This window comes from Trachurus trachurus (assembly GCF_905171665.1).
Source record: "Trachurus trachurus genome assembly, chromosome: 24".
NCBI lineage: Eukaryota > Metazoa > Chordata > Actinopteri > Carangiformes > Carangidae > Trachurus > Trachurus trachurus.
The window spans coordinates 7,471,936-7,495,670 of record NC_139910.1 but is presented as its reverse complement, the minus strand read 5'-3'; the positions used below and the strand labels follow the sequence as shown (position 1 = coordinate 7,495,670).

Here is a 23,735-nt window from a genome sequence, read left to right as displayed (position 1 = left end):
TCCTGACCCCTATACAGAGTAATTAAAATTATCTTTGAGTCAGCAGTGGTGGTTAATATCTATCACCCTACCAACCACTCCCTAGTCAGCTATGATAAGTATAGCAAGCATATACTCTTATATAATCAATAGATTACATGATTACCATAAAATTAATCAGCGACTGACTGATTTGATTATCGATTAACCATTGAAGTGTTTTTTGAGCCAAATTCAGAAACAAAGTCACAGATCTCAGGTCCTAAGATGTGAGCATAGTACCGTTTTTCTTATTCTTTTATTACAGTAAACTCAATATTTTAGAATATTTTTAAAATGTATTTTTGATAGATTGTCGAAAACACCACCTTTGATTTTTGGAAGTTGTGACTGAAAATCTGTGCCCTTTTGTAGAATAAATGATCAATCATTTTATATAGAAGACAATCAGTATGGAAGGTTGCAGCCCTACTATAAAAGTGTAAATCACACCCTCTAAATATTGTTTGACTTGGAAGTCAAAAGTGTAAAAGTGTCTACTAGTATTAAAAAACGGATGAAACAATATTTTTTTTCAAACTTAAATTGTTTATTAAAAACAGTGCAGTGTACAAAAATGTTTCTACTTCATCAATAGAAACAGACTCTTCACCATGATCATCACCAATGTCATCATTAACATTCAATAAGAAAATCATTTGAAGTCATAGATAATGGACATGACAATAACTTAAAGGACACATACAACAGACAAGGCTCTGCCCACTCGGATAAATACACCATCAGTATTGCACACTTTCCATTATTAGATTCCCATTTAAAAAGTAGAAAATGTAAAATTCCAACGATATGGCTCTTTAATATTATTAATTTATGCAAACTTCTCCTTTCACACAGTGACAAAGTTCTTCAAAACTTCAGACAAAACAAGACAATACATTCTTACAACAGAGAAATCTGTGTTGGTTCTTTAATGACCACTCAGAAGTCGTTTCTCCTCCTTGGCACCGTCCAGACTTCCTCCGACACTGTGATTGCTCTCCATCTCCAAGTTCATCTTGTTCTGCCTGAGTGTGTCTTCTGAAGTTGGCCACCGGGGACTTGACAGGCTGGCTGGGTTCTCTGCTGAGGTGATTTTGTGAGAGCGATTTTTGTTTCCGCATCTGATCCTGGTGCAGAGCAGGTAGAAGACCTCGATGAAGTTCAGGAGCAGAGAGACGCAGGCCACTACCAGCATGAAGATAATGAAGATGGTCTTCTCTGTTGGTCTGGACATGTAGCACTCCACAGTGAAGGGACAGGGCTTCTTAGAGCAGGGGAACATGGGGACCATGACGAAGCCATACAGGTAGTACTGTCCAATTATGAAGGCTCCTTCGATGATGATCTTAACAATGAGCTGAGTCAGGTAGCTCCCCAGCAGGTTCCCCTTGATCTTCACCTTCCCGTTTTCATCTGTGTACTTGGGCCTTTTAAGCAGCTGGCTGCCACCAGGGCTCGACAGCTTCTCCCTCAGCTTTGACTCCTTGTGAATGACGTGCATGGCATGGCCCAGGTAGACCAGCGTCGGCGTGGAGACAAAGATGATCTGGAGGACCCAGAAGCGGATGTGCGAGATGGGGAAGGTCCAGTCGTAGCAGACGTTCTCACAACCAGGTTGTTGTGTGTTACATGTGAACCCCGACTGCTCGTCGCCCCAGACGCTCTCAGCACCTGCACCCAAAACCATGATCCTGAAGAGGAAGAGGACGCTCATCCAGATTTTCCCAATGACTGTGGAGTGGGACTGGACCTTGTCCAGTAAGGTTGACAGGAATCCCCAGTCTCCCATTTTGAGAAGTAATGTTCAGTCACTGATCTGTGATGAAAAGACAGAAATAACCCAGGTTAACACACAGGACAAAATCCTCATTTTGTAGTTAATGGCCCATTCCACACCGTATTACCTTAAACATTAACCACAACTTAAGATTTAATCAATGTGCTACTGTTGGAGAGAAAAAACTCATTGTTCTGTTAAATGTAGGCCTGGATATATATTTTTTCTGTTTTTGAACACAAGATGAAATAAGACATCAAAGCCTACTGGACCTTGGGCTAGTTATTTTTCTAAAGTAATAATTACAATTTTGAACAGAAGAGGAGAAAACTCAGCAAGCATCATTATAATGTAATAAGTAGAAAGTCAGTAGAATGAGGCTGGTATAAAAATAAAGAAAAGTGGAGCAACAATATTCTGTATAACACAGCTAAAATGATTTGTACTTTAAATACACTAAACATCCAGAAAAAAAACAGAATCAATGTCTTTACATAAAGCTGTAAAGGCTACATAAAGAAATAAATCTAGATATTGTAATTCATTCAGTATAATGTCCTCTACCAATATTGACAATCACTGAAGATTATTTTCCTTAATTTATCAAATGATCAAGAATCTGCATCAGAGAACAGAGCTTGCTGCATCTTACCTGCTGAGCTGGAAAGAAAGGACTGTCTCCCAGTAGGGTAGATCACTAACTGAAGTTGGACCTTGGAGTTGTGGGTGAGGAGAGGACAGCTTTGGACTGATGAAGGATCGCGTTGTGCAACACACATCTGTCGTAGTGTCACGTTGTGCCAGTCAGCAGCAGAAAAGATTGGGAAAGATGAGAACAAGCGGGCAGGAGTGTAATAATTGACAGGTGTGGCTGAGGTCCAGCTCGGGGTTTAGGTTTTTGAAAATAAACGGAAAAGGTGTGTGAATCATTAAAACAGGAAAAAATAAAGCAAGTGCTAAGAATACATTTAATTTAAAGTACTGAAGCATTTTGTTAGCACTGTTTTACATTAATTAAAATCAGTAGTTTCAGGTTAGTGCAACATGTTACATCATCAAAAAATGTATTATCCATCAACTTAGTTATATAATAATAATAATAATGGGCCAAAAGAAAATGCTGATAGCCACTAATCAAGTACATTGTCATTAGCTCACAGTAGATCATTTACAGCCAGTATCTTCAGAATGGGGATCAACATCCAAAAATACAAAACCACAAACTGTGAAGAATATAACAGAACTTCATCTGCTCAAGGTTTGAGACATTTCAAGGGCAAGGTTTATTGTAAATACACATTGCACTACTTCTTTAGTCAACAGAACACAGTTATGTAAAAAAAAAAAAAACTGTTTTTAAAGTGTTAAAGTAAGTATTAAAAAATAATAGTACTGGTAATTATGTTTGTTCTACTTGTGAAAACTTTTTCTCACACTATCAACAACAATTGTTTTTAGCTGATGAAGCAAAACATTTTGAAATAGGAGTTCTGCAGGCTCATATATTTGCAGTGGCCCATTACCAGTAGCACAGCTCAAAATTGCATTAAAAGTTATACTCCCAGCACACTATGAACTAATTGCGTTGTATACATTATAGCAACTGTTGCTCTGTGCACAGTGTGAAAGATTAATGGCCCAATTAAAAAAAAAAAACCAAAAAACTGCAGACATTTGGAAAGGTAAGGCTACTCTCAAATGCACTGTAAGTTACACCACAAGAGAATGAACCTGGTGTATTACTGCAGGAAAAATCAGAAAATGTAAAATGAAAAAACACACACACATCACAATCAGATTCTGAATTTATTTAAGCAAAATTGTAACGTTACATCATCTTGAATCATTCCCACGAAGTACAAATATCGAATCTACACTATTTCGTAATGTTTTTTTTATTATGTCACTTGAATCCATTTAAAGTCATTTTAAGCAACTTTTTTTTTTTTTTTTTTTTTTACATGTGACTGAGCTCTGTTTACAGAAGCTGGCTTTTTCCCTGCACACACACACCTCTCGCATTCCTAAAGCCAAAACACACAAATAATGGAACAAGCTACAACCACTATCACAGAACTCCACGCTTCAGATGTGGACCTCCCCCACGCTGTTCTCGGGCGGTGGTGCGCTCTTACCGACCGTGTTGATGACCCCGCCCTTGACCCCGTTGGACCCCAGCTTTTGGCCTTGTTGCAGCTCCAGCTCCTGGTTGGTACAGTTCTGTCTGACCTCGGGCCGACTCCTAAAAGCTTTCCTCTCCAAGAACGGCGGCGTCACCGGGGTCACGGTGTAGTCCTGCCTCCTCGCCATGCACTCCTTCACCGCCTTCACACACAGATAGCACAGCTCGACCACGCTGAGGAAGAGGGAGACGCACGCCGACACCAGCATGAACCAGATGATGATGGACTTCTCCGTCGGCCTGGAGATGAAGCAGTCCACCTGGTGAGGGCAGGGGAAGCGTCTGCAGAGGTGACGCGTCTCCAGGGTGAAGCCGTACAGAAAATACTGACCCACGATGAACACAACCTCCAGGATTATCTTGGCCACCAGATGGAGGACGTAACTGCGAAGGAGGCGGCCACGGATGCTGATCTTGCCACTGCTCTTGGTGTACTTGGGGACTTTGAAGGCCTTGGTTAGGAACAGACTGGCCTGGTCTTGCAGCTCGGCCTGCTTCTTCATCCTCTCCTTCATCTTGAGTTGGGAGAACATGGAGACAGAATTAGAAATGTCCCAGCAACCTTAAAGAAAAAGACTTCCTCACACTTTACAGAAATATGTCTGAACACTATTCACTTATTGTGTCTTGAAGTGACACCAGAAGTTGTGCTTTTAGCCACTTGAGCCTCATATCACACTGCCCTTGTCAAAGAAACTTTATCAATCTAATGTCTCTTGTAGGAGGCCATTGAGAACAGCAACACAAACTGACAGACAAGAAGATACAAGGCCAGCTAACAGCAAACATTTCCTTTTCGCTTAGCTTTAGTCAGTTTTAACTCCTGCAAAAATAATATATTTAGCTGCTTGATGCTCTACTGTCGTGTCATCAACAGTGTAGCTTTTACTTTGGTATTGGTTGTTTATCAGGAAAGAGCTACATAAAAGGAACGGTTGATGAGACCATGCAATAGTGGCTTAAAATAAGTTAGACTACACAAATAACACACAACATAACATATGATAATCCATTGATCCACTGATTGTCTTAATTAATTCAGACAACATATAATTGTTTCTGGAAAAGCAATACTTTTATTCTGTACCCCTCTAAACGCACTGTGGACGTATTATTTTTGAAAAAATAGAGCTTTTAATACGCATTCTCCATTCAACCTTTAAGATTTTGATAATCGCTAGCTCTTAGTACAACTAAGTAATGCTCTCCACTTTACTATCAATCCAGTGCCAAATTCTACAATATGTTATGTTTTATGGAGGTGTGTCAAACATTGAGGATGGGAGCAATAAAACGGTAACCATAACCAGAAAGATCCTAACAAGATCATTGGAAACCACCTGGCCTGACCCATAATAATACTACACCGGTGACACACCTTCTTCTCAATGTGGATCACATGAAGGACGTGACCAAGATAAAGCAGCTTTGGAGTCGTGACAGCGATGATCTGGAGAACCCAAAATCGAACATGGGAGATGGGAAAGGCCTGATCGTAGCAGACGTTCTCACAGCCGGGCTGCTGAGTGTTGCACACAAAGTCAGATTGCTCATCGCCCCAAACCTAGACGAGAAGAGACAAGAGAGAGATAATGGAAGAGGTGGTTCAGAACTTGAGGAAGTTAAAGGTGTAGAGCAGGTTTATGGGTACAGTGAGAGCCCTGTTGATATTGTTTCAGCTGTTAGGCCTCTTTATGAACAACAGATTTGTGCCCTGTTCTCCATTGGCCATCGTACCTTCTCAGCACCAGTGCGCAGGACCAGGATGCGGAAGACAAACAGCACAGTGAGCCAGACTTTGCCGATCACCGTGGAGTGGCTCTGCACTTTATCCAGCAGGCGGCCCAGCAGATCCCATTCGCCCATTTCAGTCGCCAGTTGTCCTGCTTTCTGAGTAAAGAGATGCATAAAACAAATCACCCAATCATGCAGCAAACCATAGTGAAGTCTGATAAGACTATTCCACTCATTAGTGAAGTATACATCCACAGAAACACCCCGTCATTGGCTCTGTTATTTGTCATTTTGCAGCAAAAAGGTGACACATAAGTGGTTTTGTAGTAGTAAAAGTCAGAACAGGCAGACCCTCTCCCGAGGCCAAGCTTTTATCACTTCTTGCATTCTTGTGCCTTTGCTGATAGAAGCCATGGCCGCTGATTTCTAGTCACCAAAACATACTTATCTGCTGGAAAACCAAGACCCTAACCTTGGTTAATACCAACCATTGCAAATCCTAATTCAAAGAATGTGAGACATTGAGCTCAACCACTCGTGCAAATACAGATTGACCTGCCTGAGTAGATACTGTAAGGCTGCCAGGTTTATACTGTACCGCCAGCTTTGGTTTTGAATTAGCGATAAAGTTATTTTTAAAAGTTTATTCCACATTTATTTTTTATGCTTAAAGTTGTTTTATTTCGCTTGAAGATTTACAGGACTATAAGCATTTGCTTTAATATCATTGAAGTTTTTCTTCTACGTACGTAACCTCAGTGTCTCAGCTTCTCGTAGTTGTATAAATTCACTCTGATGTACACAAACTGAAAATGGCAGCCATATCGATCTTAAACACAGAACCTGCATAACTTGGTGCAACACAAAAATATTCCAACACAAATCCATAAATGTTCAACATCACTTCAAGTTTGAGTCAAAGGCCAAATCAGATTATTAGAGAATAGTTTTTTTTAAATCAACTCACCGTTTGAACAAACCCACTGAGAAAAACGGGTGAATGAAGAGAGCGATGCCTCCGGAGGACGCTGACAAGGAAGAGTGAAGGAGGAGAGAAGAAGTAGAAGAGGAAGCTGTCCTCCTTGTCTTATCTTGAAGGACACCATCCTCCTCAGCACAACAATGAACCTCCAGTCCCAACAGCGAAAAAACAGCGAACCCACAGCTCTGAAGAACAACACTGCTCTTTAGAGTTTATTTCGAGATGAGGCGCGAGAGCCTTGATTGAAATTCAGGCCATTCACTGATCACACATGAGTCATTTCATTTCAAAACACATTTCATCCGTTGAAAAAGGACAGGAACATGAGCAGAGAAACAAACGCAGATGAGTTTTTTGAAAAGGTTGTGAACCAAATCTCAACTCTACTGGTAGAAAAAGTGTTGCTGCGTTGTCCTCTACCATTATCAACAATATATCTTCATTTCTATGCCAAAGAGACTTTATTTCACTTTATCAATTCAATTCAATTCAATTCGATTCAAGAACTTTATTTGTTTATTCTATATAACTGAAGAAAACTAGAAGGTCCATTGAGTGACCACTCCGAAGCTTTCTATATTTTGTCTGTCAGCTATTCATTTAAATGTTTTCATCAAGTCAGAGCACAAACATTGTGATTTCTGGTTCCAGAGGCAGCAGCCCCATGTTGACTCAGCACCACATGTGTTGACCAGGTTAACATACAGTTTCTGACCTGGTCGATCCCCCGGGGTCACAGGGAGAAAACAGTGGCAGCGTGCACGATGTCAGCGTCTCGTCATGGGCGTCAATGATTTACACCAACCTGATACTTTTAAGTGAAAAACAGCATGTGTTTGTTTTTTCGTTTTGTTTGTTGTCGTAATTCCTCTTTTTTCTTTTCTTTTCTTTTTCTCTTTCTTTTTTTATATGACGAGTGTGTGTTTGTGTGTATATGTGTGACAGTATATGTGTGTATTTATATTTTGCCTCTTTTTTTGTGTGTGTGTGTGTGTGTGTGTGTGTGCTTTCTTTTTTTTGTTGCTGTTGTTTTGTTTGTTTGGAACATACAATCAATAGTAGGGCTATTTTGTTTGCCAACAGGAAATATACTTGAATTGTCTGTATGTTCTTATTTTATTTTATTATACTGATTTCCATTTTTTTGTTATATGTTGATATGAAAAATGAATAAAAAATTGTTAACAAAAAAAAAAAAAAAAACAGCATGTGTGTCCTTCAGCACGTAGATCCGAGTCAACATCTCTGATCATAGACTGGAAACCAAGCAGCAACCAGTCAGATAAAATGACTCTGATACTTTGACCATGAGGAAAACACACATGAAGTCACAGTGTACTCATTAGAATAAACACGACACAGGATGGTAATAATACGGGAATGAAAGAAGACTTTATTGGTCTAATGCTGTCACACAATGACACAATATATTTACATCAACACTTACACTTATGCACAATATCCACAATATACAGACGTCTGTTCCAGTACTTCAGTTACACATACTGAATGTATTTTAAATAAAATTTCTCAACAAAATAAAACATCACACCCTCAAACTTAATTGCATTTTAAAGTCACTCCTCTATCCTGAGCACATTCAACTAAAGCTGTCACTCTTCATTCAAGATCACACTCTTTCTTTTTTTTTGAAGAATGCATAACACCCTGTAGGCACGTCTCGGTTTATCTGAGCCATAGGTTTGATCAGACCAGGAAGCCAAATAAGCTTAAGACATATTTACATTGGAAGAATATATTCTGGTTTGTACTTTCTTTTGGTCACAATCCAGTGTGTGTGTATTAAAAATGTGGCCTTTTCCATTTTCATTGGGTTTGTGCTGTGCAAAATAACACTCAAATCTGATGATATTGGATCAAAGATATGTGCTGTTTGCTGTAAAATGATACTGGGTTTGGTTTTTGGGCACAAAATGTTTGTAGTGAGTCAGTGCTGGTAAAACACAGTGCATCCCATTTATAACACATTACTCATTTTGGCCTAAATCCATACTGATGTGTTTGTGTCAGTTACCATTTTGCTTTATTATTGCCTTCTTCCCACTTTCTCTCTCTTTTTATTTTTGTAACATTTCTGGAGAGGCTCCAACTTCAGTGTTTCAATGTGCAATACAAGGAAATCAATTGTTCAGAAGATTAAATAATGTCTTATCTAATACTTCACTGGGTTGAAACATACTGTACTGTAACTTAGGCTCATGCTATAAAAATCCTGGCACTCACCTTAACTGTGTCAGAGTATAAAGTATAATGCTCCAATAACCATCTGGCACTGGTGGAAATCAGGACGATAAGTAAATCAAAGTTTACAACCTGAACTCAAGTCACACCCAGTTTCCGGCCTCATGTATCTGCACACTGAAGGTGTTTATTTTCTTGGTTTCTATGGTGAATTTAAGACTTTGATTTAAGATTGCATCCCAGTACGACAGGAGTAATGTGTGTGTTTTTATTTTCACTCATCATTTCCAAAATCCCACCGCAAACGACCGAGAAACTTGATACCAAATCAATAGGAGAGAATTCCGATAACTCCTTCAAGCAGCTTCACTCTCAACTAATCTCACAAGAAACTTAAATAAACCTCTACATATGACTCCTGTAACAAGAAGATCTAGTTACCAGGTTAAGACTTTGTGAGGAGGAGTGGTCAGCTGTTAGCCTGAGCTGACGATGACGCGTGATCCGAGAACCCAGACCCACTCGGGAACACACCTCATCAGTCCGTACTGTGAGGACGGAGAGCGAAAACACAGCCGAGGGAAACAGATCGTTAACAAGCTGATTTAACGAAGGATGGAAGAACTGTGGAAATTTTAAATCTTGACGTAATTGGACCGTAGTACTGACCTGCAGTGTATGAGGCCAGTAGCCGGTGGTCCTGTTAGAGACGCCCAGGGTGGAGATGGCGTGGCGAGCATAAACATCTGGCTTCGGCACAAACCAGCCTTCACACTGAGATGTCGATGCAGATGTTGATGGCTGCTCCCTTGAGGCAATCTGGACACACACACACACACACATACACACATGTTATATAACAAGAACTGACACTTAAATATTTAAAGGGATACTCCACCCAGAATCGATATTTCACCAATTTTCTACTCACCGTCATGCCAAGGAAGGGTTCGGAGAACTTTCAGAGTTATCAAAACGCTTTTGGAGTTCCAGGGGGGGGATCCCGACTGGCAACGGATTTTCATATAATGACGGCAGATAGAGTTCACTTTTGAATCGTCCAAAACACACACTATGAAACATCCCCTGGAACTCCAAAGGCATTTTGATAACTCTGAAAGTTCTCTGAACCCTTCCTTGGCATGGCGGTGAGTAGAAAATTGGTGTATTATCGATTTTAGGTGAATGGTCCCTTTAATTTCACAGTTAAAAAACAAACGAATTTGTTCTCACAGTATCATCAACACCACATCACACAGTTGGTGTATTGATAGTATGAATAACAGGGAATTATGTGAGTGAACCAAAAATAACTTTTTGATATACAAATACTTTTACAAACGTTTTTTTTATGCAGCCAAAAGAGCCCAAGTTTTCAAATATTAGATGTTGTCTGGTTCGAAACAATCGAATTAGACAAAAGCTTTGTGAACAAACAGATATCTTTCCAGGTTCCTCACCTGGAAAGGAATCAGACTTTGAACGAAGATCCCTCTGCCGCTGTACTCAAGGTGAAGGGCTCTTGAGAAATGGTCCAGGTAGCCCTGAAAAGTCAGGAGAAGAAAGGGACTCGTCATTGCCTGGACAGAAAAATGTCTTTGTTTTTACTTAGTAGACAGAAAAAGAAGAGAAGATGCAGTTCGATGTTGGCTAAGATTTTACTGAGAAGTGGTTCACTCAGGTTGTTTTGATGAGATACTTGTATTTATAGACATTATGATCAAATTTATTCATAAATTTGTATCTCATCCTATAACATATCAAACCCTCTGCTGTCACAAGCAGCTCTCAGTATGTTTCTTGTGTGTGTATGCATAAGAGGTTGATATAAATAGTGTTTAATCTCACAGTGGAGGCCGTCAGTGTCACTCTTCCAGGCAGAGGTCTGCAGCAGGCACCCGATGATATGTTGACCACAGCGCCTCGGCAGCGATCCACCATCCCCGGCAGCACCAGTCGAGCCATCAGAGTGGCGACGGCAACGTTTTTATTGACCGAGTCCAACAGGTTCTCCTCAGGCATTTCTATCAGGCTCTGGGGCTGAGTGAGGGACCCGTCCACACAGTTCACCAGGAAGCCGATGTCTTTACCCCTCATGGCTTCTTTAATGGGCTTGCTGGCTGCCTGGTCCAGAGAGAAGTCGGCGAGGACAACAACAGTCTCCACTCCGTAGCTCTGGGACAGCGACGCAGCGGTGTCTCTGACTGACGTGTGGTCCTGAGTGACAAAGATAATGCTGATGCCGTGTCTGGCCAGCTCCTCTGCATACGCTCTGGCCACGGGCTCTGATGCTCCTGACAGGAGAGAGGATAATATATATGGATGACAATCATGCCACGAAGAAGTGGCAATATGATATTACTGAGGTAATAACTCTCAGTTATCACTAGTTGATTGGTCGACTGCAAAGGGATTAAACATCAAGCCAGAGCATTTTCATTCAGACTCTTTAAATGTAAACAACTATTGGAACTGAACTGGTCCATACTTGTTCCCACTCAAAACATCACTTTTCATACCAAATGTTTATAATAATAATAACTTCAATTTTTATAGCACCTTTCAAAAACCCCAAGGTAGCTTTACAGTGGAAAAAAAGAGAACAAAATGACTAATTAGGAAAGAAAAAAATGTATGAATATACTCAAGACTTTGGGTGGATTATTTTCAGGCAGGTGAACAAAAATTAGGATGTCTACTCTGTTTAGAGGTTAATCTGTCAATCTTTACTATCTTTAAATTTATGAAAAAAAAGAGAACAGAAACAAAACAGATCCATACAGTTCCTCTTTTCCTTGTCTTATCCACTGAGCTCTGAAAACTACTGTACCCCTGCCCTAGCTCTATGTCACATCCACATGTCACAGACAGATCTATACATTTACAGCATTTAAATTAACACATGAGAGTTCATTGATTCTGCTGTAATGTTAATCACCTTGCTGCCTCATCCTTACCATAAATGACAGCCCAGTCACCATATCTCTGGGTCAGCTTCTTACACGGGATCATCCTTGGCAGGAAATGCACCCGGACCAACGTGCAGCAGTCTCTCAGCACCATCACCGCCCTGCTGGCCGTGTACAGCGCACCGACGAGGGCCAGGGTCTCGAAATAAGAACCGCATGACCGAGAAACTTCGTTGTACAAAAACTGAAAGCTGTCAACCGCCGCCATCGTTGGATGCTGTTGCTAGTTCGCTAGCTAAAGCTTTCCTTTTTCCAGTAGAGATACAACGTTATATTTTTTAAAAGGTAACGTTGACGAGAAAGCCAGACGTGCGAATATGTCAATAAAACACTACGCCGTTTCTACATACTACGTTTAAGGTTAAATAGATGATATTTGACAGTTTTTAAGCAGACAGAGTTGGCACCTGTACGAGCAGCAGCCGGCGAAAGCAGCAAAACATTGAGTCACGTCACGGCGTACGTCAGCCGTGATGCGTTCAGAACCCCATGAGAAAAACCGCCCGAGGAGACTCGCATTTTCGAGTCAACTTTAGATATAAATATTGTCGCTGGTTAGAGTTGATTCTGCTTCGAAATATCATAATAATCTCCAGGGATATTCATATTCTTGTCATGTTTGACTATTTATAGCTCTTACTGTGTATATCTCATACCTGAATGCCATATTTCCAACGCCAACAAAGGCAGCGTGTGTGTTTTTTAAAGACTTCCCACAATGCAAAGCAGTCAACGCTAAATCGTCGTTTCCATAGAGACGGAACTGTCTGTGAAGCAGGATGCTACCTGGATGAAAAAAAGCGTTCAGTTCACCCAAAAAAACAAGGTGACAATGTGATTTACAGCGTCCTGCATGCGGGATATTTCTGTTTACGTTGTTTTTGTGCTTCGGCGAGGTGTTTGGGTTTCAGTCCCCGGCGGTGTTGGCTGAATTTCGGCTAGAGATAGCTAGCTAGCTATGCTACACTGGAGCATTTAGCCGAGGTAAGGTTAGCCAGGGAAAACATTAGTCTTTGTCTTTGTAAAAAACATTGTTGATCACATATTGATCTTGAGTGTGAGCACAGAGGACGACATTTCTGACTTCAACTGGATATTACATGGAATCAACTGTGTTTACCATTTAAAATACAGCACATTACTACCACAAATTAATGTTGTAGTCAAGACCATTACTATATTCAGTACCAGTACTGATAATAATTGTGTGGCTTGATATTTACATTATTCCTCAGCTACAAAGAAAAGGTAATTTTGTCTAAAACTTACACTATATTTGATTGAAAGAAAATTAGAAGAACACAGCAACATACTGTATAACTTGCTACGTTTGTCTCTCCCATGTTTGACACTGGTGCAACAAAGTTTACAGATGGTTACATAAGCATATATACTTTTGTAGAACGGTTTTAATTATCTTAAATTTATTGAATTACATAACATCAACCAAAGTGACTGTAGTCATGACTGGTTCAGAGTCCAGCTCAACCCGTGACTTGTAAAAATGTAGTCAATTCAGAGACAAGACCAAGACCTTGAATGGTCTTAAGACTGGTCTCCAGACCAACACTATCACAAATGTCATGTAAAATGAAACAAAAACACCTTTGTTGTCAACATATCCACCTATCCTTGATTTAGATTTGATTTTGATCTAGATTGAAGACAGATGAAAAGTCCTCTTGCAGACAGAACATTTTGTTCCCCAGTGATGATGAACATAGATAAAGATAAATGAGATTTCACACTCAATTCTCATAATGTGTTTTGTAGAGCACAATGTGTTCTTCTTTTATCATCTATCATTTCACAAGCTACTCCATAAGATGTAGAAAAAATGAATAGTAATTTCTAGTGATGGCACTAAAGTCAAAGTCAAGCAGCACATCCTCCCTCCTGAACCTGAGTTATATGTGAACCTGCGCTTCACAGGGAATTGCCCACCTCACCTCCCTCGAAAGCCAATTACTCTGTCCTGTTCCATCTCAAGGACCGGCTGCAGAGATGTCTCAGCTGTCAGCCGAAGACGAGGCTGAACTGCAGTCCTTGCTCAAGCAGCTCCTGAGAAGCATCAATGACAGGATCTCTGGCGCGCCGTCGACCGAATGTGCTGAAGAGATCCTTCTTCACCTGGAGGAGACCGACAATAATTTTCACAAGTAAGGCAGTCGAACTCAGGTTTAGACTTTCCTCTGTCTCTGTAGGTACAGTATGTGTTTACTGAACATACAATAGGCCTCACTCTGTCACTGCTCTTCTTATAGTTATGAGTTTGTCAAGTACCTCCGTCAGTATGTGGAGAGCTCTCTGGGGACGGTGGTGGAGGAGGAAATCAAGAGCTTGACCAGAGGAGATGGACAACATGCCATTGGCTCAGGTCACGACACCCTGATCCACGCTGTCACCCGAATGACCAGAGACTCAGCTGAGTGAGTGAAGCATAAGAAAAGTTTTTGAGCTTTGTTTGCCATGTTTTCTCCAAATCTTCATGACATTCTTACTTTTTTTTGGTCATATTCCCATATAATCATTACATTTTATACGATATGTGTGGTTTAAGTTCTCTAGATTCTCTCTGTGTGATTGTTTTTGGCAATTTAAATGTCCATTTATGTATTAGAATGAACATAAACACAAAATGACATCGATAATACAGTGATATATTTTCTGTTTTTCTGACACAGGTACCAACAGATGATGCAGACCTTGAAAAACTCCATGATCATTGTCGTGGAGTCTTTGATCAACAAATTTGAGGAGGACCAGATGAGGAAGGAGGAGATGCACAGAGAGAAGCAGCACAGTCAGTCCAACAGCCAGTACACGGACAACTGCTCTGACAGCGACTCCAGCTTCAATCAGGTCAGAGATACAGCCGTCATTAAACACTATCACTTTATTTGTTTATTACCTCTTAGACATTATTGGTGACCCATATAAAAATGTCCGTTATTTTAGGAGAAAGTTTATAGTACCTACTGTAGATCCACCCAGTGACCTCTGAAACCGTTGGCGGCCTGCTATCAAGCAGTATGAGATTTTTTTGAATTTATGAATCATAATTTTATTTGTTGCATCTCCCTTTGCAGAGCTACGCATTCATCAGACAAGAACAGCTACAGGTCTTGGCTGAAAAGCTTGACTCCAGCAGACCCAAAGAGGTACAACCTCCAAGTTAAAAGTTCTGATTTGTCCTTGTGCTTGTTCCTGTCTCATGCATTCTGTCACTTCACTTGTGTTAGCAGCTGGGGTTATTCTGTTGCGTTTTGCTCTAACCAATCAGTAGTGAGAATAACATATTTGATATGTCGTTTTCAAAGTCGACGTAGAAGCTGCCGCAGCAGCAGTGTTTGCTGGGAGTGGGTAACTTACTGTTTTCATAGAGATCAAAGGAATATGTCACCCAAAGGACCAGAGACTCCGCTGAGTGCAGCACAGAAAAGACTTTGAGCTTTGTTTTTCCACAAAGATCAAAGAAATGTGTCGACTCCTGTAGGTGAACTCACAAAAAACGGCAAATCTGTGACTGTGTCGTACTTGCTTGAAGACTCGTCGTGTATCTAGATTGTCAGCTAAATATGAAGGAGACCGCACCAGAGCTAACTGAACAAATCTAACCTGTGGGAACAAGATGAAACTGGATGAAATGGACATGCAACTATGGACGAGGGCCGGCGCTGCAAGCAGACGTCTCTTTGTTTAAAAGGGTCAGGAGGCGGCAGGCAGGTGAACTATTTTTATTCTGTGCGTAGGTGCGCTGGGAGGCTCTGCAGGTCCTCTGCTGTGCCCCTCCGTCGGATGTGCTGAGCTGTGAGAGCTGGAGCAGCCTGCGCAGGAAGCTCTGTGCCGCTCTGACCGAGCCCGACCCAGACCTCAGTGTGAGTCCCAGTAACACAAGCAAACCAGCGTCCAGCAAACTCACATTTCAGCCACTTCTAAATACCCGATTCTAGTCATTTCTATGAAAAATGTCAGGTTTTTACTTTTTTTTTCCTCAAATATGTTTATTCAGCTTTCCTTTTTTTCACATTAACATAATACCACAGCAACAAGACGGAAAAAACACTCAGTACAACGTTGGTCCAGACCAGGGGTGTCGAACTCATTTTAGTTCAGGGGCCACATTCAGAGCAATTTGATCTCATGTGGGCCAGACCAGTAAAATAAAAAAATAATAACCTAACGAAAACTCTAAACTTTTCCCTTTGTTTTAGTGCAAACAAGTCAGAGTCAGTTTATTTGCCATTTGCAGAAAAAAGACTGCATTGGAAAATGATTTGCAAGAGCTCAAACAGGAACACTTAGGACAATAAGACAGTTGAGTTAAAACCTAGAATAAAACAATAAAGTAAATAAATACAATAAATAGAGACAGTAGAATAAAAAAGGACGACTTGCCCCCATGGATAGGCCGACAGTCACCTAAGTACAGTACATATAAAAGTGCATACAATGTAAAGTGCCTAACACTGGTGCCTACAGGCGTCGGTCATCTGACCAAGTGCAGGAGTGTGATTTAACATGCGTAAATTACATACTGAAGATATTTACAGTCAATGAATTATCCTTTTACAAAAAATATCATGAACAACATGAAATTTCTTGAGACAAATATCTGCGATTATATTATATATATTATATCATGCCTCTTCTGTCTAATATAATATTCACACTTGACAAATTCATCCCACGGGCCGGATTGCACCCTCTGGCGGGCCGGTTTTGGCCCACGGGCCTCACGTTTGACATCCCAGGTCTAGACACATACACCTCACCAGTTCAATGAATAGGAAACAGCCGACATCAACCTCCCCTAGAGTCTCAAATAACAAGGTTGCAAGTACAGTCTTATGAGCAAGAGCCAAAGGCCAAGGACAACACTCGAAAGCACTGAAGCCACTGTAGAGTTGGAAAAGTGGAGATATGGTGTCCAAATGTCCATAAACTGTCCCTCTGAAGAATGAAGCAGACAGGTCAGCTTGATTTAGTGGGAGGTGTGTCACTTATTCGGGACAAGAAGTTGTTCTTCCTTGCTGCATGTGTGAGAATATTATACATCAGGCTTTTAATTTATGTCCAATAGTCTCAATGCAGGTCCTGCCGCACGAAACGTTGTGCGAAATAGAAATTCTTTTCTGGCAACTAGTACGTGTGTGCAGGCATACATTTTCTTTTTTCTGGCATGTTTTGTATTGCCCTGCAGCTTGAACAATGTGATGTATTTACAAAAAAACAAAAACAACTTTTTTCTCAATGACTGTGTGTATTCTCATAACTTGTGCCTCTGCTCCTCACCTCCCTCAGGATCACGTCCTGCTGTTCTTTGCTAAAAGTTTCTCCTCCGCTCCCATGAACGTGACAAGAGAGATCTACACCAGCTTGGGTAGGCCGCTCTGAGTGGACATCGCTTTGTTATAAAATGCATGTGCATCACTTTAATGTTTGAATTGACCAAGGTAGTGTGTTTATTGATTTAAAAAAAATACATTTCAAATAGTCAGGTCTCTTTTTTTTTTTTTTTCTTCAGTTGCAGAAAAAGAAGAAAAACACTTTCCCACTTTCATGCTGGTGCTCAAGGAAAGTGTAATGTTAATGTAATCAATACTTGGCCTGATATGTATTGAATAAAGCATATCACATATAGTTGGAGAGAAATGGTTCAGTAAATCATGCACCACCATCACAGCGTGGTGGAGAGGAAGGAGAAGGAAATGTATCTTTCAGGGTTTGCTAGAGAGAGTGGAGACAGGTTTCCTATTGCAACAGGGTGCAGATGGAGCAATAGGTAGCAATAAGAATATTTTAGAATTAAACCAATCAGACGACTCTGTGTGTGAAGGTTGACTTATCAGTGCTGACACATCCCTCCAGGAAGAGCACAGATGGATTGGGTTATAAGAACACGTTAGAGACGAGATCCTGGTTCTCTACTACACCCTCGGCATGTCAGATCTGTACTTATCAGAGGAATAAAAATTGTAGGATTTTTAGTATTTAATTTCCTTCTTTCCTGCGTTTTTTTTTTTTTTTTTGATTTGGCTCCTACCGATCTGGAAGTGAATGTTTGACAAGAATCAAATCGGACAGAAAGAAATCCTCAACAGCTCGTATCTTCACTTATCTACACAGGCAGGCACTTCTCAGCTGTCTGCCTCCAGCCCTGAATACACAGAGCTCGCTGACAGCAGGAATCACTGGAATTATTGTTTACTGAATTAATAATTCATAGGCTTCAATGTCGACAGCTTCTATACGGAGTGACTAGCTCAAGGTTTCAGGAATGATATCTGCACTGTACATTTATTGTCTACGCTGCACTGAATATATGAACACCCCATATCATCTTTGTAATAAGTATATTTTTTTTACCCTTTTCAGCTAAAAGTGTGGAGACAAGTTTCCTGTCTCACAAGCTGAGCTTCCCAGCGGGCTCGGCTACCATCGACATAAACAGACCTGAGATCATCCGTCTGCTCAAACAGGTGCAGAGTCTCGTCTCTCGCAGCAGCACATATATACACAACATCACCATCAATCACCACACAGACGCATTATAACTTTCTTTTTCCATTATCTCGGCTCAGATTCGACTGATGAATGACTTCCAGAAGGAGGTGACGACGTTTTGGATCCGTCATGCAGAGAAGTGAGTCGTCGTGTGGGGAATGTTTTGAACATATTTTTTTGTCCACAAACTTTCTTTTCATTTGTTTCCACCCTTCTTGCAGGTACATGGAGGAAGTTATAGAGAGCACCTTCTCCCTCTTGTCCCTCCATCACGACCATGGCTCCACCTCTACTGGGACAGAGAAAGCACTGGAACCAATTCACCTACTGGCCTTATTGGATATCAAAGCTGCCTGGTTTAACAAGTGGATGGTGCGTTGTATTGCAGCTTAAAGGGATAGTTCAACATTTTAGCAAATTGGCCCATTGCCATAATCCCTATAGTCATAGCAGTAGGTTCGTTACTTTTAATTGTCAGTGCAAGCTAATTTTAGAACGGCGAACAGAGCCGTGAGCTGCTCAGAGCTACGCTACGGAGGCTAATGGGATTTCTTGGTTTCCCTCATCAAACTCATCAAATACACAATCCAACAACTCCAAAACGCTCTGGTGGACAAGTTGTGACCTGCACATTCACCACGCTATGGGATAATAACAGAACGTTATGAGACTGAGTTGCTTTCAAGGTAAATTTGTGCAAAGCCGCTGATGTTTTTCGGCAAACACTCTCTGCATTTGCCTCGAAAACAACTCTGTCTCATAACGTTCCGTTATTATCTCATAGCATGGTGAATGTGCAGGTCACATAAAAAAAAAAGAAGAAAAAAAGGTACAGCTGTTGTCAAAAAGACTTCTCCAAAGCATGAATGGGACCGGGGATGTATTGGTGTATGGTGAGATAACATGTCTGTCAGAGTGTAGCAGCTGAAAAAGTCCTGGAAAATGATTTCAAGAAAAGAGTGGGAACCCTGAGAATTCATTTATGTCCAGACAAATGTTTTTTATGTTTGTCTCAATAAGGTCTTTATCTCTTTCTCTCTTACTCACATTGCAATCTGTGTTTCTGTCTTGATGGGTCGACCTCTTCGTATCTCAGCACGGATACTACAGTCGGACTGTTGTTCTAAGACTCCTGGAGAGAAAATACAAGTCTCTGGTGAGTGTTTCACACAATAATCAATATCTCACACTAACACGTTTTGCACTTCTGAGAGCTGTGGCCCTGGGAAGAAGCAAACCTGAGTAAATGAGCGTCGGGAGTATTTTCAGTAACCTGCATCCCCCTGTAGGAGCCGGGACCCAAGGCGCCGTGTAGCTTTAAAAACATAAAACTGTGCATGAACAAGGGAAAGGAAGGAAAAAATAGAGCAAATGTATTCATGCTTGCAGGGCAGCTGCTGTTTGAGAAGGATGGTAGTTTCTTTCCAGCTGGAAATGTTCTTCCTTTTTTACATTCCTGGTTCCATCCTTGGGCCTCAGAGAGCAGCTGAACTCTTCTTTCTCAGGATATACTGTATATTCATAATAAAACCAGATAGCTGTATTTAACCCATGCACGCTATGAAATTCATATCCGTACCCATGTATTTGTGGATTTTCTAAATTCACTAAAACTGCACACCATGCATAACTCACACTCCTGCACCGACTGGCACAAAGAGGCGCAGGTCAATGCAGGAGTCTTTGAGAAAAAAGGGTGCACAATGGTCGACTAAGTAGTTTGGCATTTAAGAATTGATTGTGTAATCCTAAAACCTCCCTCTCAACTCTGACGCTGACTTTGGAGAGGATTAGTGTGGAATCACAGCTCAAACTTTCTGCAGAGCGATCGTAAAAGTCTTGATTAAGAGGCTCGATAAGAGCAGGTCGCATCGACCGAAATCCTCAGTGAGCCTGTTGTTTCTGGCCTGTTCACAGCAGCATCTAAATTCGACTGAGCGGAGCAGCAGCTGTAACTTCAGTCAACTCGCTTCAACCAAAAACCACATGCATCATTTTCTTTCTTTTTTTTTTTTACTTAGATATTTTGATCTTTCTGGGGCATCGTTTGGCTCGGTTGGTGGAGCAGGGGCCCCATGTGCAGAGGCTGTGTCAAGTCCCGACTCGGGTGGCCCTTTGCTGCGTGTCATTCCCCCTCTCTCTCTCTGCCTCCCATTTCCTGTCTCTCTCTCGACTATACTATCGGTAAAAGGAATAGTTCACCAAAAATGAACATTTTTACAGCCTAAACAGTCCTATATTGAATTTGCCTCGGGGCACGCTCTCGCATTCACGCAATTCACACGTGCATCCTGCCGACACAAACAGGTCCATAAAACTACAACAAAAACCTTGAAATATTCCTCCACACCGCTCGGTCGCTGTAATCCAAGTGTCCTGAAGGGATATAATCCAGAGTTTACCTGGAATGACGTCATTTGGACGAGCAGTGTGGAGGAATATTAAATGGTTTTTGTAGTTTTATGGACGTTTTTGTGTCGGGCCCTATTACTCTCATATAAAGTTTTGAACGCCCCTCCAGACTTTGAGGAATAAAAAACTACTCTGGAGTATTCATCAACATTAGGGTGAATTTCATTTTTTGGTGAACTATTCCTTTAAAGGCGAAAAAGCCCAAAAAATATAAAGAAAAAGAAAAAAAAAAAGATATTTTCATTTTTCCAGAAAACAAAACATTCACTGACATAGGACCCTATGAATTAAAACACAAGTAAATAAAATGCAATAGAAATACCATAAAGTAAATCACATGGAAAATAGATATTTGTACCAAGGGGAATTATAACAGTATAATATAAATCATAGAGAAACACAACAATCTTATAATAACCCATATTCCTCCATCAGTCATCCAAATACAGAGTAAAAGTTCCACCTGTGTTCGAAAGTGTCCATCTTGTAGACTTGCAGTCATTGGCTCCATTGTGTGTCGACCCTTTTCAATCTCTGTACCAACCACCACCATGCATCATTTTCATCCCTTTATTTCTTTTTTATCTGTTTGTTTTCAGGTCGTGGCAGCTCTGCAGCAGTGTATCCACTACAGCGAATCCTGTGAACGCTTCACGAGCGAGATGGCTGATCTCCAGTCAGCGGAGCAGCAGAGCAGCGGTAAGGAAAACGGTCCATAAACACATGATTTCCTCAACAGGTTTATGAACTCCATCAAGCACATCTGAACACTAATCACTAACTCTGTGTGTGGTAAACATCAGCACATCTGCAGTAATGCTGCAACACTCAAAAAAGAAAAAAATGTTGTGCCGAACAACTCTTTAAAAAAGCTTAATGAGAAAGTAATGCTTCATTTGAGGCCTCTGGGTGTTAAATGTATTAGGACCTACTAGACTTTGCCGTCATCATTTATTCAGTCTGTGAAAAAGTGCGCACGTTGCTCCTGCAGTCATTAAAACAGAGTCGTGCAGAGAAAATCAGCAGAAAGAAGAAACAAAAAAAAAACAAAGCAGATATTAAAACAGTTCAGAGAAATACAAAAATGGACTCTTAATGGAAGATGTGACTACATGATTAAGCTGTGGGTGAATCAGACAAGATGGAGCGTCTCTACAAGTATTATAAGTGAATGTGCTCAAAGTCTTTCGCTATACAGTCGAGGCACAGACTGTAAACAAAACAAAAAGTTAGAACTGGGTTCGGCTGCTTCTGTTGTTTGGATGCTAATGAATCACGTATCAAACGTTTTAAAGAGGTAGAAAACACAGCAGCACTGTGGTGTGTTCATTTTAATAGGGTGTAAAAGTCAAGTTATACAGTAGATATTATTATTTCACAAGCGTCACATACATATTTAATCAATGTTTCATATCTACTGCTGCTCGTCTCATTTTCTGGTTGTAGCAACAGGTGGGTCAACATTAGTCACATTTCTTTTTCCAACCTGTCAGTCTCCTTTCACTGAAGCTGTTTGTGCACCACAGCATCACAACAAGAGCATTCAGTGTAGTTTTATAGGTGGTAAATAGCATATTAGGATGTTGCAGAATCAATTTTACAGACTTTACAAACACCTAAAGTGAATGTTATGTGCATGCTAGCTGATTGTTAATGCATCAAAATTTCAAAAGTTCATCAAAAGTTTGTAATTAGACACAAAGATCCATAAAAAAAACAACAACTTTCATCTCGTTTTTTTCTCAGCTCTGTTCCCTCCAACAATCAACCACATGGAAACTGGAATAAAATCCAGATGCTTCATGTATAATTACATTAGTCAGGGCACCAACTCAAAAGTTTCTGCCTCAAAAGGTGAAAATACAGAATATATTTAAGTTATAGTTACTTATAAGTTCAGTTACTGTACTTCGAAATGATGCAATGAAGCACATTCAAAAACATATTTTTGCAAAGGTTTAGAAACAGGAAGGAGTGAAATATTGAATTTTTGCGAATATTTTATGAGGAAGGAAATGTGTTGAGCTCATCTGTTAGATCTGAAAGAGGCACTAAATGTGTTTTTTTGTGAGCAACACCGAATGTTCTGAACTTTTGTTTGGAAGTTGAACTCGGTGAAAATAATAAAGTACAACTGAACTGCGGCTCTATAGGAGGGAGTTGATTTGCTGAGTCAGGCAGTGAGATGTGGCTGGTGAATGAAACTTTTGAGTTAAAGATTATTTTGTTGTGTTTCTGCTCCCGAGGTCGAGCGCTGCCTCACTACACCTGTTTAGAATAACAATGACAAACTGTATGTTATTATTACATTCACTGCAGTACCTAGAAACAGTTTATCACAAACCTCTTCACCCAGTGATGGTCTGTTGTTTGTTTCTTTACAGTATTTAATCTAATTTAGCAAAAATGAATATTCAGAGTAATAATCACCAGCAGCGTGTTGTTGCACATTAAAGTGTGAAAGTTCATTAAAACGAGGGTGAATGCAGCACCGGATGGGCTGTGTGTGTGTGTGTTTGGAGGGGGTGTCGTGTCGGTCTTGGGGTGTTATCTCCTGTGAGACAGCCGGCTCCTGGAGACTCAACATTTTGACTTTGTCTTGGATGAGCAGAGATACGCCACACACACACACCAAACCCCTCACAACTGATACACACTCTTTACAAAAGAGTTGTTTGAGCTGTGCACTGCAAGGTTACCACACACTTTTTTTTCCCCCCAACCTGTCAGTCTCCTGTCACTGAAGCTGTTTGTGCACCACAACATCACAACAAGGGCATTCATTGTAGTTTTATAGGAGGTAATTAGCATATTAGGATGTTGCAGAGTCATTTTTACACACTTTACAAACACCTTAAGTCCTTGATTTAATATTTTTTTTAATGTTATGTGCATGATAGCTGATCAAAGTCACAAACATGGATTCCTGTTACTTTCATCTGTTTTTTT

General features: G+C 40.6%; 4 protein-coding genes and 1 long non-coding RNA gene across 7 annotated transcripts in view; 1 reads left to right on the top strand and 4 right to left on the bottom strand.

Moving 5' to 3' along the window:
• The window catches only part of LOC311007918, a 62,230-nt gene that overhangs the window by 13,259 nt on the left and 25,236 nt on the right, over window positions 1-23,735 (bottom strand). The gene's annotated exons all lie outside the window — the stretch shown is intronic.
• Window positions 547-2,535, bottom strand: gja13.1 (gap junction protein alpha 13.1). Its single transcript, XM_084001330.1, has 2 exons — window positions 2,451-2,535; window positions 547-1,837 (listed from the first exon to the last, which is right to left on the bottom strand). The coding sequence occupies exon 2, from the start codon at window positions 1,808-1,810 to the stop codon at window positions 950-952; it is 861 nt and encodes a 286-aa protein (XP_083857456.1). The 5' UTR covers window positions 1,811-1,837; window positions 2,451-2,535; the 3' UTR covers window positions 547-949.
• gja11 (gap junction protein, alpha 11) lies at window positions 3,884-7,089 on the bottom strand (the record flags this gene model as incomplete). Its single annotated transcript, XM_084000115.1, has 4 exons — window positions 6,682-7,089; window positions 5,718-5,870; window positions 5,359-5,544; window positions 3,884-4,495 (listed from the first exon to the last, which is right to left on the bottom strand). The coding sequence occupies exons 2-4, from the start codon at window positions 5,844-5,846 to the stop codon at window positions 3,884-3,886; spliced, it is 927 nt and encodes a 308-aa protein (XP_083856241.1). The 5' UTR covers window positions 5,847-5,870; window positions 6,682-7,089.
• Window positions 8,078-13,173, bottom strand: hsdl1 (hydroxysteroid dehydrogenase like 1). The gene is made up of 5 exons (XM_084001328.1): window positions 11,856-13,173; window positions 10,747-11,192; window positions 10,359-10,442; window positions 9,568-9,717; window positions 8,078-9,446 (listed from the first exon to the last, which is right to left on the bottom strand). The coding sequence occupies exons 1-5, from the start codon at window positions 12,073-12,075 to the stop codon at window positions 9,375-9,377; spliced, it is 972 nt and encodes a 323-aa protein (XP_083857454.1). The 5' UTR covers window positions 12,076-13,173; the 3' UTR covers window positions 8,078-9,374.
• tbc1d32 (TBC1 domain family, member 32) overlaps window positions 13,345-23,735 on the top strand; it is an 89,122-nt gene continuing 78,731 nt past the window's right edge. For 2 of the 3 annotated variants that reach the window (XM_084001294.1, XM_084001293.1), the window contains exons 1-9: window positions 14,579-14,729; window positions 14,957-15,028; window positions 15,620-15,745; window positions 17,172-17,250; window positions 18,246-18,349; window positions 18,452-18,513; window positions 18,596-18,746; window positions 19,471-19,530; window positions 21,386-21,485. In XM_084001294.1, coding sequence (XP_083857420.1) covers window positions 14,586-14,729; window positions 14,957-15,028; window positions 15,620-15,745; window positions 17,172-17,250; window positions 18,246-18,349; window positions 18,452-18,513; window positions 18,596-18,746; window positions 19,471-19,530; window positions 21,386-21,485 — 898 coding nt within the window. In that variant the 5' untranslated portion in view covers window positions 14,579-14,585. Of the gene's footprint in view, window positions 14,027-14,131; window positions 14,297-14,551; window positions 14,730-14,956; window positions 15,029-15,619; window positions 15,746-17,171; window positions 17,251-18,245; window positions 18,350-18,451; window positions 18,514-18,595; window positions 18,747-19,470; window positions 19,531-21,385; window positions 21,486-23,735 lie in introns of those variants that run through there. The other variant, XM_084001295.1, reaches the window with a different exon arrangement.

Excerpts from the sequence above, each read along its gene's own strand:
- gja13.1 (XM_084001330.1), bottom strand. The coding sequence starts at position 1,810 with ATGGGAGACTGGGGATTCCTGTCAACCTTACTGGACAAGGTCCAGTCC.
- hsdl1 (XM_084001328.1), bottom strand. The coding sequence starts at position 12,075 with ATGGCGGCGGTTGACAGCTTTCAGTTTTTGTACAACGAAGTTTCTCGG. Across the intron at positions 11,193-11,855 it reads TGACTGGGCTGTCATTTATG|GAGCATCAGAGCCCGTGGCC; the intron begins GTAAGGATGAGG and ends CTCTCCTGTCAG. Across the intron at positions 9,447-9,567 it reads ACTGGCCTCATACACTGCAG|TACGGACTGATGAGGTGTGT; the intron begins GTCAGTACTACG and ends CCGTCCTCACAG.